The sequence below is a fragment of the Sceloporus occidentalis genome, unplaced genomic scaffold (assembly GCF_023333645.1).
Source record: "Sceloporus occidentalis isolate IW3139 unplaced genomic scaffold, rSceOcc1.0.p SCAF_12, whole genome shotgun sequence".
Lineage (NCBI taxonomy): Eukaryota > Metazoa > Chordata > Lepidosauria > Squamata > Phrynosomatidae > Sceloporus > Sceloporus occidentalis.
The window spans coordinates 12,047,526-12,061,473 of record NW_028316992.1 but is presented as its reverse complement, the minus strand read 5'-3'; the positions used below and the strand labels follow the sequence as shown (position 1 = coordinate 12,061,473).

The following is a 13,948-nucleotide window of genomic DNA, read 5'->3' as shown; positions in this document are numbered from 1 at the left end:
ATGGGCAGTGAAGATGAAAAGTCTTAATGCTTAAACTCTTCAAAAAGCAGTCCTTCTCTATTTTGCTTTATCGTGTGGTGGACAACTGTAGAGGTGGAAGGGACCAATGTTCAGTAGGTCATATTGGTGCATAAAATCCTATAGGCCCCCTAATTTTTTCCTCGGTGAAAAAAAAATTCAAACGCTGTTACCTTCCCACCAAAGTGGAACCTATTTATCTACTTGCATTTGCATCCTTTCCAAGGATTGGGAAAAAGGACTGGGAGAAGCTGGGACTAGTGACAGAAGTTCCCCCCATCATGTAGTACCTGGGCCTTGAATTGCCAACCTTCTGATCTTACGATCATCAGAACAGGCGTTTTTAACCACTATGCCACCGCATCCCTATAAATCCAAAACCTTCAAACCACCACAAAACTATTACAAAAAGTCACTTTGTTTCATTATCAGCCTTTTTTCTGGCTTTCTGTTCAAGGTAGGTGGAGATAGAGAGCAAAACTGATGTATTTTGGAGTGGTTTTGAGCCATTTATGAGTTGGGGGCAAAATAAATCAAAATACCTGGACTTTTTTTAAAAAACAAACCTGGATCTCCATTCTCTGTTTAAACCCAAACTAAATATACATAAAAACTCTCCGTATACTTACATTTTAAAAGTGAACTCAAGGACTATAATGGGCAGTGTGTGTCGGTGTGTGCTTTTTTACAACCATCCTTGCTGTAAAGGCAGAAAAGCACCAAAAAAGTGGGCAAAAGCTTATTAACACCAATGTAAGTTCACTGAGTGACTTTATCACAATGCTTCATTGCCCTTCTTCATCATGATATCTCCACCCATGTGACAAGTGGGAAAAGGGCCTGCAATTTAGTCTCGCTTGCAAAATTAAGCTCTTCTTCTTTCCTCTCTTTTTAAAAGGAAAAGCAAGTATTAAAGCCACCTGTACACATTCAAGTTGTACATCCAGCTCTCTGTATTGGCAGGCTAACCACCTGAAGATTGGAGCATCTGCGGATGGCCCCACCCCATTAATGTCAACAGCAGCATATGCATGCAGCCATACCAACATGGCCATGTGCACATTATTGTTTATTGATGTTAATGGGACTTGAGGCTGCAAATTTTTTTGGTATCCGCGGGTCCAGAACTGATCATCCACCAATATTGAGGGCTGACTGTATTTAGTTTTCATGGTGGTTCTATCTGCCATGATTGGGTGAAGTTGAAGAGAGAGTTAAAGAAAAGTGAGTGACCTCCTAGCCTTTTGTAAATAATTTTTATCTGCACATCTCTCTTCAAACTTTTACACACACACACACAATTACTATTAGCATTTTTAAAAACACATATGCATTCACAGCATATATGCAAGATTAGTTGTTGATTTCTAGTCGACTTCCCAATGCCACAATTTTAAAAAAGTCTTTCTATATTTGTTGCTGAAATGGTTCTAGCTGAAAATGCTACAGAGTCATGCCCTGCATCTGCTATAAACTGAAGAGCCTTCTGAATAGTTATTAATGCATTAAATAATGACTGCATATTCAGCTCTTGTACTTCCAAAAACCATCGTTCCTGGAAATATAGAACCAGCTACCAAGGAACGTATTGCTAAAGTGGGAGCCTCATGAGATCTTTTAACCACAGATTCAAGCCTATGCTTATTAACATCCTTCAGAACTGTTTTGCTCTCTTTTGAGACTCCTGCATGAGAAATACGCGATGAAATAGAACCATCCACCAGTGGTATTTTTAAACATTTTATATCCTCTTTTCTAAATGCATTAACCCACACAGTAAAACTCTGAAGCCTTCTTGTATTCAAGAGAGACTCAAAATCTAAATTAATTAATTATTTAAAACATTTCTGGCAATGGGAATTCCATGCCTGGTGGTACTGCTTTCCACATGACAGATGCTATCTTATTATCACTATCTGTCTTACCTCTTTCCTGATGTGCATCTCCCTTATCATCTAATATTAGTTAGTATTTGCAACTTTCTCAACATATTTTTAATTTCTATGCATCAAATAATCTAGTTGAAAATATTTCACTTTCAGACTGATAAGCTATGTTCCTCAGATACATCCTCTCTTTGCTCATCAGATATGCAAGACCTTCGATTCTGAGGCTTCTATGTCTTCTTCAATGTGCTTTGGTTTTCTACAACACTACCTGCCTGCAAGAACACTAACTACCTGCTCTTTTCATTTTGACTCAATACTTTCCACAAATTTGTTTGTTTACTTTATCTCCCTTAACTACAACAGGCCCTCCACATTTATGGGGGTTAGGGGCACAATACCTCTGCAAATGTGTAAAAACCACAAATAACTCCCCGCAAGCCAGTTAAAGGAATGGGTGGGTGGGTGGGGCAAGAAAAGCAGGAGCTCACGCGTGGTCTCTTCTTCCCTGCCCTCTCGTCCCTTTAACTGGCTCCCCATCCCTTTCCTAGGTGGATGTTTCCCCAGGCAGCTATCCTTCCTAGAAAGGTGAGCAGGATTGATCCCCCCACACCCCTTTCCAGGATGGATAGCTGCCTGGGGAAAGGCTACTATTTGGCTGGGAAAGGGATGAGGTTGGTGCACACACCTTTCCTGGCTGCTCCCTCCCTCCTGGGCTTTTTCCCCCCAAGGGAGTGAACATGCAGCTGGCCCTGACCTCGCGAATAATCAAAACTGCGAGTGTCAAAGCTGCGAATGTCCAGGGACGATTGTACTTTATATTGTATTTGTGAATTACCTTTGCCACTTAATTGCATATTTATGTTATGACAGGAATTAATTACATTTAACTCTGTTTTTTGTAAACAATTCATCCATCCCATTTGATTCCAGTGGTTCCCAACCTTCCTAATGCCGCGACCCTTTAATACAGTTCCTCATGCTGTGGTGACCCAAACCTATGAAATTATTTTCATTGCTACTTCATAACTGTAATTAAATAGGTGTTTTCCAATGGTCTCAGGCGACCCCCATGAAAGGGTCATTTGACCCCCAAAGGGGTCCCGATCCACAGGTTGGGAACCACTGGATTAAACCAATTCATTGAACTAAAAGGCATGAAAGTTCCTTCCACAGAAGATACTGCATTCCTGTTAACGATCCTATTTATTTCTCTATTAACTGATTCTCTTATATCTGCTGTATACAGAAATCGTTTTCTATTGATGAATTGCATCTCTGTTGATATTAACTGGCTCATGAATCTAACCTGTATTCTCTGTCACTGCATGGTTTATATAATGTAAAAAGGTGGGACATAACTCCCTGGCTTTTAAGTTGTCCTGAATCAGCCTGTTTTCATTGTTCTCCACAAACATGTCAATCAAGATATGCTGTGCTTCACTCCCAAACTTGCTGCTCAGACCCACCTCCTGGATTGGAATGCCCGTTTCCAAAATGCTGGCCTGAAGCAAAAGTCGGCAATTTTGCCGCTCTCTTCTTTTGAGATCCAGTTCCTTTTTGAAAAGCTAACTCAACTGTTGTCTCAATCTTTCTGTATTATAAGTTTTTCCCAGCTTTTTAATGCATGTGGGTACCCTGCTTGGCCTCCCACATTTTTGTGGTATTTAATGTTTTGCAGGCTTTTATAAAGTGCCTTGTGAAATCACTCTCGTTTTTAAAAATATTTTTCTCATGGCTTTTTCACTCGACCCCACAGAGACATTCTTTCACAGTCAAATGGTTATTTCCATTACATTTTGTTTCTCCGACTGCAACCTGCGGGGGGTGGGGTGGGTCAGCATTAGTGGATTTTTAGTTGTGGTCTCTGAGGAGGCAGTCAGTGGTACCTGATCTTTTCTTCTGTCTTCAAAGGTCCAAAACACACTGCAAAAATAATCCAGTTTTGAGACTGTTTTCAGTGCTCTGGCTCAATGCTAGGGAATTCTGGGAACTGTAGTTTTGTGAGACATTTAGCCTTCTCTGTCAGAGAGCTCTGGGACCATAATAAACTACAGTTCCCAGGATTCCCTAGCACTGAGCCAGGGCAATTAAAGTGGTCTTCAACTGGATTGTTTCTGCAGTGTTTTGGAACTTAGTTAATTTTAACCTTTATCCATCAGTTAGCAAAACTATATTCTTATCTTGCTCTTCCAATGACGACAGAAAAAGAGGAGGAGGTAGGAAGAGGAGCAGGAGCAGGAGGAAAGAAGAATGAAAGCAGTGCTTGCCAAGGGGAAAGAGGAAGAGGAAGGATGAAGAGGAGGAGGGATGAAGGAAAAACAGCTGCAGCAGCAGTCAGAGGAGAAAAAAAGGAGGAGGAAGAGGAAGGAAGAGGGGGAGGAAGGAAAAATGGGGGAAAGAGAAGAAAAAAAGGGCATCCGTAACTGTGTGTCGGCACAAACAGAAGGAAGAGTCGGCCCCCACCATGGTGAGAAGGTCTTCGGGAGCCGGTGGTGTGTGTGCAAAATCCTATTATTTTTAATGGTGGTATGGCCGCATGGCCGCATCACCATTGAGTACTATGCGACTTGAGCCCCAGCAGATTTTGGTATCTGTGGGGTGGTGGTGGTTCCGGAATGGATCCCCTGTGGATACTGAAGGCCCATTGTATAAACCAAAATGAAGATAAGGAGCTGTACTTCTAAAGATGTAACAGCTATGTCAGCATATCACTGACAGGTTAAATAAAGCAAGAAAACAAAGCCTTTCACAGAATTCTCAAAGACAACATCAGTGTATGACAAAAAATAAAGTTCAATATGAAAGAAGTCTTAGTAAAACTGATCCCGTTACCTGATACTGCCAAGAAATCATCAATTGAAGTGATGTCATCCACAGCATCTGTCAGTATACGCACTTGCTTTTCCCATTGTTCTTTAAACATATCCATGTTTTCTTGAGCTAGCTTGCTTTGTGGTTTGGCAGCCAAAGCCAATGCTGCATTAATTACCTGTAATGCAAAGCAAACTTCATACCCTATTTCTGAATTTACCAATTCTGAAGTATTAGCTACTTTTAATGCACTTTATTCTATTAGACTAACTAGCCACTTAATTAGTAATCCCACTCTGGGGTGGAGTGTAACAGGGTCTAACACAGTGCAATTTGGCTAAAAAGCTTGACAGAGTTAGCTCAAGGCAAGTTTAAAACTGCAACTGTGAAAGTACAGTCCTCCCTCTGTTCTCGTGGTTTTTGAACTCGCATCCCCTGCATATGTGCGAGGGACGAACAGAGGGAGAATGAATGGAGTGCACGTCTATATTCAAGCCAATGGAGCGAAACTCCATTTTTGCGAGGGGATCCATAACGCATTCCCCATGAAAAAAGAGGGACGACTGTATATCATGATTTGTTTATTAAATTTATATCCCATATTTCACCAAATGGTTTTCAATCTGGCCAAAAATAAATAAAAATGCAACAATAGTTTCTTTTAAAGCCTTTAAGAAAATGTGATAGAACAAATAAATCCAATAAAAAGGCTGTTCACAACTAATAACAACATATTTGCAGATCTGCGTAAAAGACACAAGCCAGCTTGGACAAGCTTAGTCTGTCTTCCCTTGATAGCCTGATACGTCTCTTAAGGTTCTGCCAAATGTGCTCCAGAGGTTGGCCAGGCTTCTTCCAGGGATTTGAAAACTTCGGTCTTGCTCATATGAATAGCTAAAATTCCAAAGGCAGCCAATACCATGTACAACACATGAAATGAGTGAATTCATGTCATAGATGTTGGAGACAATAATTCTAGGAATGGGCATGTTTGATGCTCTAGTCTTAACTGCAAAAGTATCTTTGAGCATTGTTGTAACTTAAGCACTGTTCTGTTAAAAATTGAGTAAATCCAGGGCTGAATCCATGAATATATTAAAACACTGAACTTGACAGGTTGAAATCTATTCCCTCATCTGCTTTTCAGCTGACCAGGCGTCATACTGTTGTAAGTTTCAATTTGTTCATCAATCACCATCAAAGTAAGAACTTTTAACAGCTTTCTTGGATTTAAATAGAAAGGAAAATAATGGAGTATTAGCAGTATATTATTTAAACTGAACCCCAAAACCTCAGATGACCCTTCTGACACATACATGCTGGCTCTGCTGGCTAGTGCTATCAGGACTTGCAGTCTAACAACATTTGGAAAGTCACACACTCCTCATCCTTATACTAAAGAGTCAAGATAGAAGTTTTTAAAAACTGTATGAAGCATTTATTCCTGACAAATCTCTCCAGAACATTATGAATTGTTAATAGCTTTAAGCTTGTTATACTTTTACAAGCAAGACTGAAATTCAATGTTTGCATGTGATTTTTAATGAAAACGTGGTCGTCTTGTATATTTTCTTATTAAGAAACGACTGACAGAAGTGATGTGTAACAGATGTCTGACAACAATAACCTCTTTGGTATTAACAACTAATACAGCCACTAAGTGTGCCTCCACTTTATGTTATATCAAAACATCAAAATTATCTCCATAAACCATCTAGAAAATCTGACATCACTGATCTCAACAGGCAAAATAGTACTGTATGGATTAAAAGAAGTTATATATGTTCTCCACATTTCACATAAAATGTAATACAGAATGTATGCATCAAACATATAATTTACCTGAGGACAAAGCGCTTCAAGCTGGCTTGCTGACATGTGCACTAATTTAACACCCTCTTCATTATTAGAGATAGAACAGGCCAAATTGGCAACCTGTACACAGAAATGAAAGGTATTTTAGGAAGCTACACTTGTTTGTATGAAATTGCTTCTGGAATCAAAGCTGCCTTCTTCAGTTTTCTATGTCCAATCACTTTTCACAGGGAAACAATTACAGTTCACATACTTTTTATAATTAGTGATAACAACTGCCAAGGCAATTTATTACAAAGGAAGAACATTTAGAGTTAGGAGCATACTAAAAGCTTGTATTTATAGTAACCAATGGCAACCTCTAATGCTCAGGAGCTCAAGTTATTTTCTTAGACACGTATTAGTTTGGACTAATATACTAAGTAAAAATGACTTATAAGGAAAACGATTACCTTATAAAAAACTATGGCCTGTTATAGACAGCCAAAATAAAGCTGCTTCGAGTCACAGTGGAGGTATGGTGTTTCAATGATGCATGCGTCCTAAGAGTCCAGAAGTCGACTAAAGCCACGCTCCAGCCCTAAGGACTGGAGCGTGGCTTTGGTGTGGCTTCTGGACTCTTAGGATGCATGCATCATTGAAACCCCACACCTCCACTGTGACTCGAAGCAGCTTTATTTTGGCTGTCTGTAACAGGCCAATGTTATTTTTTTATTCAGCATCATTGTATTATGGGCCCATTCAACTAGCTAGTGAAAGTAGTATATACATTTAGCAGGCTCACAGATTATCGAAAGTTGCATTCAGAGTTCTAGCCACAAAGTTTCATGTAATATTTGACTTCTTAAAAAAATAATCTTATGTATGAATTTCCTCTACTCATGTGCAAACATTTTATTTACATTCCAGTTTTCTACAGAATATATTGTTGCCAACTGGTGCAGAAGACGTTAACAACAGGCTCTTGTCTAGAGACAAGTCACTCTATTTGCTTTCTGGGAGAGTAATGAAAGGTCACACAAAGGGATGTTATTTTTAAGTGAAAACATTCTATATTTTGGAACTTGTTCTCTGAAGAGGGATTCTAAAATGTTTTATAGTTATTAGCTGACAGGTGAGTGACAGCTTGTTATTTAAAGCCTACATTTGTGCAGAGAAATATGTAAAACTAGTAGAAAAAGACAAGAACACTGTGTTCCATCCCTCCAGAAGTAGCAGAAAAATTGCCTCCTTTTAGCAGCACTCTTTCAAAAGAAGTCAAAATTCTGGTCAGTACATACCATTTTGTTTTTACAAGAATAACGTATTGAATGTTTCTCCCAATGGAAACATAGATAACTAGCTCAGTTACCTAAGCTGTTAATAAATATACACTATGTGTCAACTGAAACTCCATTAGCTTAAGAGTCTGAAAGTCAGGATGCCTCATCTTACACTTGTGGATGGTGAGAAGGTCTGAATAAAATTTCCTCGCCTGGATTCAAAAAAATATACTCTTCTCAAGAGGCTAATGTTTTAACTAACTGAGAAAAAACAGAAAAAATTGTCATAAATAAAGGAGTGAGACAAAGATGTCCCCTTTCCCCACTATTTATAATAGTGTTAGAGATCCTGTTAAATGTAATTAGAAAAGAAAAACTAATTGAAGGAGTTAAAGTGGGTAATGAAATGTTTAAATTAAGGGCCTATGCCGACAATCTAGTCTTAACAATTGCAGAGCCAAATGAAAGTGTAGAAATTTTGATGCGAATTCTTAAGACACTATGGAAAAGTTACAGAATACAAAATCAATAATTCCAAAACAACATTGATGTCCATGAAGTTAAGAAAGAAAGAAGAAGAAGAGGTGAGGGTGAAAACAGGATTTCAAATTAAAAAGGTGGTGAAATATTTGGGTATCACACTAACAACTAACAATAAAGACCTATTCTATAATAATTATGACAAGATTTGAAAAGAGGTTAAAAGGGATTTGGAGAAATGGAATTAAATCTATCTTGGGTTGGCAGAATAGCGACGATAAAGATGGTCCTACCACCGAAAATGTTTTTTTCCCTTCAGAACCTTCCAATAATCTTAAATAATGCCCCATTTAACAGGTGGAATAAGGATATGATGGAATTCGTGTGGCAAAAGAAAAAAGCAAGAATACAAATAAAAAATATGCAAGATAAAACAGAAAAAGGGGGGCTTGCCCTGCCAAACTTAAAATGGTATTTCGAAGTTTGTGCATTAGATTGGCTATATGACTGGTTCAAATTAGAAAATAAAAGATTATTAACATTAGAGAGTTACGAGTTAAAATATGGGATTCATGCATATCTTTTTTACAGAAAACTAAAATTAAACAGAAATTTTAACAACCATATAGTACGCAAATCACTATTTAGAATTTGGACAAACAAAAATGGAAATGGTGTAATAAAATTCCACTTTGGGCATCACCAGCAGAGGCGTTGATTAGAAGAGAAGAATATGGAAACAATAATTGGATTAAATACTCTAATATTATAAAAAAGATACAGGATAAAAATATAATGAAGACACAAGAGGAGTTAATAAAAGAAGGGATAAAATGTAACTGGTTCTCTTATAGACAATTAGTTGCAAGATTTAAAATGGATAATAAATTATTTGGGATAGGAACTGGACACCAAGATTTTGAAATTATAATCAAAAACGGGGAAAATAAAAGAATTTCAAAATTTCATAACTTAATATTAAAGTGGGAAATGGAAGACGAAATGGTGAAAGACTACATGATCAAATGGGCCAAAGATCTTAATCAGACAATAGAGATGAGTCAGTGGGAAAAAACCTGGAAAGTTAGAAGTAAATATACAAGTAGTATGGAAATAAGAGAGAACCTATATAAGTCTATATATAGGTGGTATCTTACGCCATGCAGAATTTCAAAAATGTTAAAAAATAACAACAATGGTAACTGTTGGAAATGCGAAAAGAAAATGGGAACTTATTTACATGCATGGTGGAATTGTGAAATAGCAAAAAAAATTCTGGACAGGGATACACAACGAATTGAGAAAGATGTTCCACATAAAGGAATGTGTGAGCCCAAAGATGTATTTACTAAATATTATTGAAAACGAAGAACTGGAAAAGAATGGAGGAAAAGTTATTTTTTTTTGCTACAACTGCTGCTAGAATGATATACACAAAATATTGGAAGAAAAAGGAGGTACCGTTAATAGAGGATTGGAAAATTAAAATGTATGATATATTCGGTATGGAAAAGCTGTCCTGCATGACTAAAATGCAGTCTTTACAAAGTTTATAAAGACTGGGAACCATAGGTTGAATATGTAAAGTCAGAAGGGGGTAAGGAACCAATGGATAGCACTAACAGACTAGATAGAAGGAAAGAGGTAAGAGAGAACTGTATAAAAGAGACAGGGAAACAGAAACATCAATTGATTAAAGTAAACGGGGGAAAATCTTAACTTACCATTTTAAATGTATTTGTTTGTTTTGGTAAATATAGAAAGGATAGAACGCTTAGACACTAGACAGATATATCCATGATACAACCAGTACAAGATACGATTTGGTAATAAATGACACTCTGTTGATAATGGTGAAAGATCGTTATAAGAGAAAGTAAAAATTTATAAAATTAACTTGTTCACTGCGACAGATTAGGAAGTAGAATTTATTTTTGTCAGTTCTTATTATGACATACACGTGTAAATATTGAAGGATCATTGTAAATTTTTAATTTTGTTTCATAAAATAATAAAATAAAAATGGATATGGTCCTGTGCTACATGCCACAAAACGTTGGCACTTCTACTGTGGAAAGTTATCACTCATACCATATATAGTGCTGCAACCTCCACAGCTTTAGCCACAAATGCACTTAGACATTTGTAGAGCTGCAACAACTTCTCCTTCCACTTTGTGCACCACTACCAATTAGATGCCATTGAATTGGCAGAGGCTTCATTTGGAAGACATATACTCAGTCAATTAATGTGCCTCAGTTCAGCCACTCAGAGAGCTTGTATGTTCCATAGCAGGATGTTTCCCCCTCCACCACTAGAAAAAGGAACACTGATCTTACCTGTGAAATGTTTCTTTTCAGCAGTGGAGGCAGAAACATCCTCACCAACCAGAATTGAGGGAAGAATTTATCCACAGGGATGGGGAGGAATTAACATTTCTTTAACTTTTAGCTACATTGTTAGTTGGGGATAACAGTTTTCTCTGTAATTTACTGTTTCTGCTGGGAGTGGTATGTTAGCTATTCTTTTCTTGTTAGCTGTAACACAGACTGAGAACTCTTAGGGGTTGCTCTTCTTGGTGACAGTTCCCTCAAAGTCTACTTTCTTCCTATCAGAGTGATGAGGAGGAGCAACCTACGACAGGAAGTTCCCACCTCTCCTGATGAAAAGAAACATCTCACAGGTAAAACCAATGTTCCTTTTGCACATTTCTAATGCCCTCACAAAAACATAAAATGAAAAATGAGGCCAACATGTGTTCCAGTCAAGGTAGGTACAAGGGCTGTATATTTAAAACAGGAATTCTCCATTTGGAAGTTTTGACTGGAAGTTTTCAAATGGCAGGTTTTCTGGAAGTGACATACATGGCTTTAGATGATAACTTAGCTAATCCAAAAGGAATGAATACCTCAGACATTGGAAATAGTTCCTGTAGTACAGACAGAGCAAATTAATTTTTAATGTAGTTTCCAAAGAATGCACGTTTTTGTCAAGTTGGTAACCTATCTCCAAGAATCTGCCCATTACATCTAAGTGGCATGGATGACCTCAGGCTGACTAGTGGTGCTGCTAGCATTTGGATGAACAAGTTTCTATTTACCCCCAAGTGACAATCCTGCCAAATATAATAGTAACAAATGCATGCATACAATACTCTCCCTACAACACTTTGCCAGAATTTGAGCTAACATGCTGGTGACAGAAATGTAAGAGCTGGTTACCCTTGTAGAAGGCTGCCCATTCTAAATGTAGATCAAGTCTTTACATTTTGCTTTGAAATTAATTACAAATGACACTTGAGTGAGAAATTAGGTTGATGTCTCAAGTGAAGCATTTCTGATTCTATAAGGAGTTTACTTGTGGAAAGCAAGTATAAGGTGGTCTTAGTTATCTGACCAAACAAATAATGACCTATATCTTATTTTGATTCAAGTCCCTGTCTTCAATTTCCTGATTTCTGCTTAAGCTATCTTTCTTGCACTGGAATCCCAAAAATCAACTGCTGAAGTATGCAATAACAACTTACCATTATCCCCAACTGTTCATGTTGATGTATGCAAGAAGTAGTCCTATGTAAAATGCTTCAGACATCAAACCACTTAGGGGAGAAACAGACTGCCCCTTCTAAGATGGATTGGGTCTGCGGCAACCACATGCCCAATCCGCCTTCAACCCAAATGAAAAAGGAGAGGCAATGAGTCACTCCTTTTGGGTCAGCAAAAAGCCGGCTTTGCCACCTGCACCGCAGCTGGAAGTCGGCTTCATGACGCTCCAGCAGTGTGTAAATGCTGCTGTGCTTCTAGAGTGCCTGGAGCTGGCCCATGTCTGGGCAGCCAGGTGGCCTGAAGCCGGCTTTCAGGCAGTTTCAGAGCATGTGGCATATAAACAGCACACTCCGAAGCTGCCCGGATGGCAGTGCGAAAGGGTCGTCTGTTTTGGCCCTTACTTGCTGATTAATGAAGGATAATCTATTTAGTTAATGTCAAGACTATAAAGCATTAATGATTGGATTAAGTGTGAGAAATTGCAGCTATTTAAATGTTTTAGACTAATTACTGGTTATAACTAATTATCTTGTAATTAAATTTAAAATTCCTAAACATCTGAAACAAAAATAAATAACAAGAATGTATGCTCTTAAATTCAAAGTCCAGCTGAGAGCCTTAAATTGTTTTGAACTGATTGCCTACTATGTCTGATGTGAATCAGAATTTATACAGGTATTTGTAACAGAGTTAATTCCCTAAAAGTTTTGCTCGGCAATTACAGAATGTTGTAAAGTGTGTACTAATTTCAGATTGCTTTATGATGGAATTTTATAGTGCTTCTATCATTCATTTATACTCTTGACATCCCAATCACATGTATTAATGATCTGTATTGAAAAGCATTGTGAAAGTTAATGTTGGATGATACGAATTCTGTCTGTAGTGATTGATTGGTGATAGTTCATTTAAAAATATGAGTCATCATTTGATACTATGATGAGTGATAAACATCCATGTGATAAGCTATCTTTAGAACAGTGGTTCTAACCTTTTCTATGCCCCACACTCCTAATTAATCAAATTATTGATTAATGTTTGTACTTCCTACAAAAGTAGTATCACATTTGAAGAAGAAGAAACCTAAATTCTAGTTTTTGAACCAGAAGTTGAACCACATACAATATTGCAGGTGAACAAATTGAACTTTAAAAAGCTTTTAACTCAGTGTATAAAATACAAATCTAAATTGAGCAATTAGATTCTAATTTATTCAGAAAAAATTGAGTGATGGCTCATGACTTGTCACTCAAGGACAAAAGCCACTCTTTGTCATACCCCCTGAAACTCCATCTTTTACCCCCTGAGGGTGCAGGGTGTTGTAAAATATGACAAATGTTTATCCTTAAAATTATAGTCATGTTTTCCAAACTTTTTTAATAACTGTTCAGGAAGAAATTAAAAAAAAACACTCTAAATTTTGCAGCTATACGCTTCAATACATAGGCTAGCAGATATTATTTTTCTTTTCTTAAGTCAAGCAATGTTATAAAACTATCAAAATGATTTTAAAAGGTTAAACACTAAAGAACTGCACTTCCAAGTCTCCTTAGAGGCAGATGGCAAGAAATTGTGCTCCAGACAGTGGAACAGACTGCCTAAGCAATATGTACTTCTAGATAAAGAAAACAGTATAATCGCTGTGTAAAAATATATATTATTTTGGAAAAGACTATGGTGTGGCAAAAGGCAAAGTATATTCATATACCCTAAACATTTACCACAACACTTCCCTTGTCACCTGTGGCAAATTAGCTTCTCTATTCTAGAAAATATTCAGTCTGTTCAATACAACAATAAAACTTTTAATGCAATGCATAGCTATCTTGTCAAAAGATAAGATAATATCGAGCTTTAATCATACTACCTCAATCAGTTTGTTAGCATGTTCACGGAAGACCTGGGCATACTCTTTAACTTCTTTCTCATTTCCATTCTTGGCAGCTTCAATCAAAACTAGAAGTGGTACATTTGTTTCCAGAAAGGAATCTGAAACATGGTCCATAACAGCTTTTCGAAGCTAAGGATAGAGATCAAACCTCTGTTAGCCTTTTATCAAAATAAATGGTTATTTTTACTTTTACAACTTACTTTGCCAGTAATTCTTCTATTAAATCCACAGCTTTTC

General features: G+C 37.4%; 1 protein-coding gene across 3 annotated transcripts in view; it reads right to left on the bottom strand.

Moving 5' to 3' along the window:
* CTNNA1 (catenin alpha 1) overlaps positions 1–13,948 on the bottom strand; it is a 92,235-nt gene that overhangs the window by 23,351 nt on the left and 54,936 nt on the right. For all 3 annotated transcript variants that reach the window (XM_089478071.1, XM_089478069.1, XM_089478068.1), the window contains 3 exons: positions 13,688–13,840; positions 6,561–6,653; positions 4,740–4,896 (listed from right to left, as the gene is read on the bottom strand). In XM_089478071.1, coding sequence (XP_089334197.1) covers positions 4,740–4,896; positions 6,561–6,653; positions 13,688–13,840 — 403 coding nt within the window. The remainder of the gene's footprint in view (positions 1–4,739; positions 4,897–6,560; positions 6,654–13,687; positions 13,841–13,948) is intronic.